This window comes from Cimex lectularius, unplaced genomic scaffold (assembly GCF_000648675.2).
Source record: "Cimex lectularius strain Harlan isolate CLEC.00 unplaced genomic scaffold, Clec_2.1 scaffold289, whole genome shotgun sequence".
In the NCBI taxonomy this organism is placed as follows: Eukaryota; Metazoa; Arthropoda; class Insecta; order Hemiptera; family Cimicidae; genus Cimex; species Cimex lectularius.
In genome coordinates this window covers 380,985-389,552 of record NW_019392889.1, presented here as the reverse complement: position 1 = coordinate 389,552, position 8,568 = coordinate 380,985, and the positions used below count along the sequence as shown (strand labels likewise).

Here is an 8,568-nt window from a genome sequence, read left to right as displayed (position 1 = left end):
CTTTCAATATTTTAAAGCTTTTAATTACTGTCAAATTTTAAAATTAAGAATGTTTAGATTAAATTCACTAATTTCGTGGTCCGCTTGACCAATTACTATTACAATTAATTAAGGTTTTTGGTTGAGATAAAAAAGTCAATGGCACGAGCGGGATTCGAACCCACGATCTTCAGCTTGATACGCCGCTGCCATTTTTCAAATGTTGTGTAATTGGGTTGGATTCTCGACAACAAATGAAAGCTTTAGTGAAGTATACTTCATTTTAAATCATTAAATTCACTAATTTCGTGGTCCGCTTGACCAATTAATATATTACAATTAATTAAGGTTTTTGGTTGAGATAAAAAAGTCAATGGCATGAGCGGGATTCGAAAAATGACAAAAAGAAGGGAAAATTCAAAAGGTGGGTTTGAGATGGGAAGTTGGTGTCCGAGTGGATCGAGGTCACGATAGCTCAAGTGGTAGAGCAGCGGCGTATCAAGCCGAAGATCATGGGTTCGAATCCCGCTCGTGCCATTGACTTTTTTATCTCAACCAAAAACCTTAATTAATTGTAATGTTTAGATTGTAAAACATTGTGGTGAATCAAGGTGAACCTGGATCTGGGGTCATCCTGGTCTGGTTCATGACTGTTGGTTTAGTCAGCATTCTATTAAATACATTCAATTTCAGTCATCTTTGTTGAAATTCAGAAGAGAAATTTGTCATTTTTTCAGGGGTAAATAAATTATAATTCAATTGTTCATTTTATTGTCAGAATAAAATTAAAAGTTGTGTAAACTAGGAGACCAGTAGTGCCAAATTCTACAAAATTAAAATATAGGAGTTTTTAGCAAAGGCAAAATGAAATTAAATCCGATTCCACCTAACAAACAAAAAATGAATCTCCTGGCATACATGAATCTGTAACAATATAAAGGTTGAGTTAAAAAAATCAAGTCAAATAAAAAATAATTTTTCAGTAATCTCACTTTTCATATTTTTTCCTTGCGGCGTCCAAAGTGGTGTATGGATCTTTTAAAAGGTATAGCCTGATGGCACGGACGGTTTTAGTGTGATATTCCTTCCAACATAATTTACTCATGTCAATATAAAAAATGTCTCTGTCTTGTTCACTCATTGAATTAAGCATTCTAGTAAAATTACGCCTTTCATAAGTCCATTCAGAAAGTCCATATGGTATTATTTTTAAATTGAACTGTTGTACTTTTATGTAACCATTAATCAATCTAAAAAAATAAATACTTGTTATATTCTAACATATAAAAAAACTATTTTGTTAACCTAACCTAGGTTTTTTCCCAGACAACTTCAAAATTGTGTCGAACACTAATCCTCGAGGTATGTGGAAGAAGATGACTGTAAGATAAAACAAGAGAATGTTCTTTTGCAAGCCGAAATAATACTCTCCGACTACAACATTTTGTGCTATCTTGTCCCTCACTCCATTTTCTTCAGCCAGACCCATATACTCTCCCCATGTGGTTTTTCGCCTTGGATCACAAACAATATTGTAAATCCTTTGTTCAAACATCCCACTGCAATGTTTCACTTGTGCGTTATATCAAATTATACGAATATATCAATAAAAACTAAACGATGCCACTTACATATTTGATGGCCGGTTACAAACATAATCCCAGGCGATAACTATTAGTGGGTTTGTGGCATAATCAGCGGGAATTATATCAGCAACTTTGTCAGCATCACTACACCATACATTTATAAAGCCAGAACATGCAGCAGTTGTTACACCAGTTACGCCATACACGTTGTTGATCCAGCCTTGTAACGGTTCTCTGTCACATCCAATAACTGCACTCAATAATAACAATTCAAATGATGAATTGGTCTTTTTTGAATTTAAAAATCAATTTACCTATTGAAGGCCTGGCAACAACCACGGGTAGCTTATCACAGTACTTTTTAATGACACCTTCTGCTATTGCCTTTGTAAAGCCATATGTATTTTCCCATGGTCCGACCAACCTAAAGTGCATATTGTTATACACTTCAAAAAGCCTTTCTTATTGTTTATAAATAATACTTAGGACTGATGGCTGCAATTTCTTCATCATTGAAGCTATTTACAATATGTTTCAAGTGATCCTCATTATAAGTAGAGTCGTAGAATCTTTCTTCAATGTGTTTGTTTGGTGCTTGTGAATATGCTGTTGAAACATATATGAATACCTTAAAAGAAAATTAAAAATATTGTATAAAAAATATTACAGAGCCATTTAACAGTAAAAATAAGGTTAAAGTTAATTTATCAAACAAAATATGTTGTAGGCTTCCTATATGTATTTAGCATAAGATTTACTTTCAATAATGCAAAGTGCGGTTAACACATGAGCAACTATTTTTGGGCCAAAACTCGTGAAGGTGACCCTTATGCAGAGAAAGGTTGCTTGATGGGTCCCATATAATAGAAGCGTGTCATGCCTTGGCTCCATACAGAGCCTGTAGGCATGCCACCGGGTTTAATAATGGTCCTCAAGCACAGCAGTCAGTTTCTAGGTTCCCTGTTCCATTTTTTAGATAATGGGCTTTTTCATTGTTATATTCTATGTGTTTTGTTTGAGTGCAGGTATTTATTAGTGCGAGTGGTGAGAGGTGATTGTAAAATATAGCGTCACCATCGCCCCTCCAGCAGTTGATGATGGAATATTTATAAAAGTACCAGAATGACCCTGACTTAGGTTATATTAGTAATAGTGTGTGTAGGTCGATGGAGGAATATCCAGTACTCCACTGACTAATCAGAATGACTGCATGAATGTATTATTTATATTTATGAATGTATTTACTTGTGCGACTGACTTATCTAATTTAATTAGTATTAGGTTAGATTATAGTTTGCATGGGCTTGGGGCTGAAATGACCTAGGGTCAAAGCCTAACCACATTGGTTGGGAAGCAATGATCTCCTGCATATCTGGCATAAGGGTATAGCAACATAGCCACATAACAGGGTGGGTGAACTGCCTGATGTATAAACCAATCGCCCTGGTCTGCCTATCCTTCTGGCAGACCAAGGAAAGACAGTCTAGGATGATTGGCAATGACCAAATTGTCGTACCACACTCAAGGCTTAGCCAACAAAGCTAACAACAATAAACAGCCAAGGCTCATGAGGTGAAGTCTTGCCACCCTAGGTCATACATACAGCTGCATTAGCAAGGACTGTGCTAGGAACGTAATCCGAGGTTGCTCCTTGCTGTCAGTGTCAGATAGATTGAGAATCAGATACCATGGCACCACCAGTGTCCAGAGTCTGACCTCATTGGTTAAGTCTTCCTGAGGAGTTCGTCCACAGAAGAGGGCCTCCAGTGATCCACCGCCTTCTATACCTACAATGCAGCCTGACAATATTTCTACCCTAAAGTTGTATGCTGAAGCAATTCAACTGATTGTAAGTCAAAGGCACCACCATTAAGCTTAAGTATTTATTTTATTAAGCACTCGTGCTTTTATAAGACCGCTAGCTATTTAGAGATTTCCCAGATGTGATCAGACAAAGTGATCTATGTCACAATGAAATCTATGATATATTAGTCAATTCAAAATGCTGAATATATTGCTAGTTATGCTTTAGAGGCATTACGTTATTTACAACTGAAAGATGTAATTGAGAAATAAGAGCCAAATTTATGTGTATGACTATGCTCAAGATCATACAGACAAACTGGACACATGAACTTTCTGACAATTTTGAAGCATTATAAGGGCTGGTTGTTTAAAATAGTGTCAGTAGCTAAACTATAATCCTATGAACTTAAGAATTTGCATCGATAATGGATCTGAATCACCAAACTTGAAGTTCTTTACGAATTTTTAATATGCTGACATATCTCTATAGTTGCAGGGTGATGAACCTGAAATTGGTTGAACTAGATGATCCTATCTACCCTCACTTGTCTAGTCTATCCAATGCTTTTGACATTTCACCATTGTTAGTACGTAACAAAGTTTACGTTGAGACATACACCTACTCATCACAAGCTTATAAAAGAAACTTGAATTTATGAACTTTTAACACTTGAAAATATTAATTGAATTAAATTACCTCGAGTTTTGACATTGTTTTTGCAATTTCCAAAAGATCCTGAGTCGCTCTCACATTCATCGTATAAGCCTTTTTGAGATGGCTGTCCATGCTAAGGCACGCCGCTATGTGGAATATCATGTGAACTTCATCTCTCAAAATATTTACGTCTTCCTCCGACATTCCGCAGTTTGACAACTCGCAGTTTCCCGTGATGAGACAGACCTTCGATTTGTAATCAACCCCCATTTTTTTCACTTTTGAAAATATCTATTCAAACAAACAAAAAAATTAGTAAACAGTTTTAACTTAAATTAATCCATATTTTGATATTAATTTGTTAAATATGAGTATGAATGAATAAAAGCAATACAGTAACTTTTAACAAATTCTGTCGTTAAATATCTACCTCATTATCAAAAATCTTTTCTATCCGCTCCTCAGCACTTTTATTTCGCTTTTCGCGAAGCAACAAATAAATTTTGCCAATATTCGGGCAGCATCTATAAAATAATTATTTTTATTTGTTGACACAGTTGTAAAATATGAACTAAATTTATAAAGCATTATTACTAAAATTTCACGAACTTGTTTTTTTTATTTTTGTTAATACCTGTACAAACTGAAACTAAGCCGTTCATACAAGAGCCTTACCTGTTTTGTGACCCCATGTCAATGACACAAAATTTTTCAAGATTATAAGTTTTTATTTTTACGAGTAGTATTTACCATAAGAAAAAAAGAAAGGGAAATATTGGGGAGATTTAATAAAATAATTAAAACAGGAATTATAATAACTTAATTGACTTCTATGTGAGATGAACGTACTTATGTTGAACCTGCATTGGATCACTAGTTCGGTCCCTACCTACATTTGCATGGTTTTTATGTTACTCAAATGCATTTCATCTTTCTGCCATCTTCAGTGAGAAACTTATGTATGGAAAAAATGGTCAATACTGGCTGGAAGGACAAATGATCATACAGACAAACTGGACCTCGAACTTTCTGACAATTTTTAATAAAATTTTTAAAATTAGTACTTGTGAATGGTTTTTAAGAAACAGACAAAGCATAATAGACTTCAAAACAGACTTGAATAATACAATCTATATGAGCACGGATAAAATTATTCAAAATGAAAAGCTTATTTCATTACAGAATACTAAAGTGTTCATAAGTCAACCGTGCATGGCCTATTCTTAATCATGTAAGGATGACACTTCTTTTTCAGGTCCCCGAGGGCACTCCTATTGACAGTGCTGTTGAATACTCTGTCAATGCAGCCACTTTCTTTTAATCATTTTTTTTATTGCATTATTCAGAAATCGTGAGATGCGGTCTGGTGTGATGTAGGTTTCAGAAAAACATTTTCTTTATCGTGCCAACGTTTCAATCTTTATTGAGATCATCTTCAGTGCCTGAGATTTACAAACATTGTTTAAATGTAACAAATACATGTAGGATGTAGAAAAAAGTGAAATGCAAAAAATATTTTTTCTATTCATTCAAAGTATTTCTACTCATTCAAAGTGTTTGTTTTCTGCATAAAAATTGGAAACGGCATGATAAAGAAAATGTTTTTCTGAAACCTACACCAGACTGCATCTCACGATTTCCGAATAATCATCAACTAACGGTCACTAATCACCACACACTTTTTTATTGCATTTTTAGCATCAGAGGGCATATGGATCATAGTGGTGGTTCCGGCCTAAGCCGCCTAGTCTGCCCTTTTGTTACCCTCCAGACCTATGTGTCTTCGGATAAATAGACAACAACCACTGTTTTACCAAGACACAAACTCACAGATTTGAAGAAAAAAAATCTTCACATTTTAATATTACCTGAGAAGTTTTTCTACGAGAACACTCCCAATAAATCCAGTTCCACCGGTGATGAAGACAATTTTACCAGAATAAAATTTTTGTATTTCACTTTCTCTGGGAAAATATAGTTTCCTGTTCTCCAGTTCTTCAAAAGTGTCCCTAGCCTCGTAGTAATCCATAGCTGCCAAATGTCTCACCACTGCAAATGACAATCCCAAACTCAAACTTTTTTTTCGAGTTAAAATTTCCATATAATCGTGTTTAACAATGCAAATTTTATTCAAATGATATTTTCGTAACATAGTCTTTGGTTTATTATTACTGTCAATGTATGAGGTCAAGTATAAGGTCATTGATTTACTTTATTCCTTATAGACTTCTCAACATAATGAACCTATCTTTTTGCATGTCATTTCTTACATCATTCACACTTTTATTTGTTTGAAAGGAAACAGAAATGAAATAGTCATGGTACAATAGCAAGAGTCAGAAAACAAATCTTGGATTTTTCAAAAATTAAGAAAAAATACTTATAAGCATGCAAAACTGTTTCTAACACTACATTATTAAAACAAAAATTCAATGTTGGCTTTTGAAAGGAAAGTGTTAAAAATTTCAACATTGAGTAATATTATGTTTTTGGAGAACTGTGTTCTAGCTCAAGTAGTAGACTTTGAGTAATTGATCATTTTTTCCCATCTATAGTGCGGCATACATCTCTTATTCTCTCATGCTCGGGACGTTTCTGCTCAACAGGTAGAGCACACAGGTCAAATATCTTAATTGAATAAATGCTTCAGTTTAAGGAGTGGCACCTTTGCATACAATCAGTTTTTTAATATTGTCTGGCTGAGTCATTGGTCTTGAAGGCTTGAATTGCTGGAGCCCTCTTAGGATAATGAACTCCTGGAAGACCTAACCTCTGAATTTGCACTTTATCTGACTCTCTATCTTTCTTTCAGTGGCTCAAATTCTGACTCTCAGTCTCTGGCTACAAGCCCGTCTTATATGACTCAGGTTTGGACCTTGGATGGCCAGACCTAGCTGATGAGGTTGAGTACATGACGTAGGGTGGTGAGATTATGATTAGCCTAGAATGAAGTTGCTAGTTATGAAGCCATGAACAATGGATTGTCCTCAGATGTAGTTCGTCAATAGCATTCACATCTGAAATTTAGCAATAAATTAGAATGTACTCAATTCAAAATGAAAAATTTGTGTAACAGGTGGGATTCGAACCCACGACTTTTGGCTAAATACGCTACTGCTTTACCACTTGACCTACTGTGCCACAAACTTCTCATTTCGACTCATCATTTATTTTAATTGAAAGCAATTGCGGCTTCATATAAAAATATATTTTATTAACGATTGTACTATATTAGCGGGACTGTAGATCCACAGGAGCGATTCTAGGTTATTACCAACTTTTATTATTTTTTATCAATTGTCTCTTAATGAACTTTTTTTCACATGCCTCTGTCCAGAAATATATTGAATAAATGCTGTAATTTAAGGAGTGGCATCTTGATTTACATTTTTTTTCTGTGCAATCTTCATGTGATGGATTAATATTGTCTGGTTGAGTCATAGATCTTGAAGACAGTGGATTGCTGGAGGCCCTCTTCAGATAATGAACTCCTCAGGAAGAATATTTTTTGAACCTAGATTTTATTCTTAACCTATTATCTTATGTGTTTGCATTTAGAAGGTTCAGGGCCGATATAAGTTTCCTCGAATAATTTCTTGACCTTATCATTGTTCTTCTTCCATGTATGCCCTGATGCCAGTGCCTGATAGGACCTTAATGCAATCCCAAATGACCCTAAATAAAGTATGATTAATTTATTTGATGCCCGCAACAGTTAAGGTGTTAAAAGAGCATTTATCACTGTTAAGTAAAGGTCGCTTGTTCAAATCCAGCGGCCCTGCATTTGAACCTGACAAAATCAGCCAGTCCTAGGGTTCATAATACCTCATAGTTGAAATACCCTCATAAAAAATAAATAAAATGAAATACATTTTTAAAAATATACTCTTTCTAAATCAATGTCTAAATAAGGATTTAACAATACAGAAATATTATTTTATTAACATAATTTATTTATAAAATGTACATAAAATCAATTTTATTTACAGTTTTTGTTTGTTTTTTTATTTGCTTAATTTTTAAAAGGTATTTGATAATTTATTTTTTAAAAGAATAATTAAGTAACTTTCTTAAAAGAAAAACATTGTAAAAACACACTAAAATAACTTTATTTACAAATTACATTATCACAGATATTCACCAGTATTAAATAAAAAAATTAATTAAATTTAAATTTGATGTTTTTATATTCACTTGATTTATTTTTAAATTTTTTGCCAAGCTCCGGTTTAAAATCATCTATCACAATAAAAATATTGCACTTAGTCGAAACGAAATAATAATAAAATACAATATCCTAAATTTTTATATAATATAACCTTTTTTTCCTTATTTGTTAATATATTTTTACGTAACTGGCTACGTTTTGGCACAATTTAAAACATAATTCCATCTACATTTTATTATTCACACAATATTCTAGGAACAAAATATTTATCGCTGAATAGTTTTAAATTTCAATTCCCTGAAAAATACATTAATTGAGCTGAATGGTAGAACACATTTTCTTTCTTTTTCAAATTAAAGCAAATCTGATATTGC

The 8,568-nt window shown here is 33.6% G+C and overlaps 1 protein-coding gene across 1 annotated transcript; it reads right to left on the bottom strand.

Annotated features, from left to right (window-relative positions):
* Positions 1 to 727: 727 nt before the first annotated feature.
* On the bottom strand, positions 728 to 6,101 carry LOC106666544 (fatty acyl-CoA reductase wat-like). Its single transcript, XM_014393820.2, has 9 exons — positions 5,895 to 6,101; positions 4,457 to 4,550; positions 4,069 to 4,317; positions 2,048 to 2,193; positions 1,880 to 1,989; positions 1,611 to 1,815; positions 1,290 to 1,538; positions 972 to 1,229; positions 728 to 903 (listed from the first exon to the last, which is right to left on the bottom strand). Exons 1-9 carry the CDS (start codon positions 6,053 to 6,055, stop codon positions 813 to 815), a joined length of 1,563 nt encoding a protein of 520 aa, XP_014249306.1. The 5' UTR covers positions 6,056 to 6,101; the 3' UTR covers positions 728 to 812.
* Between the last annotated feature and the right edge of the window lie 2,467 nt (positions 6,102 to 8,568).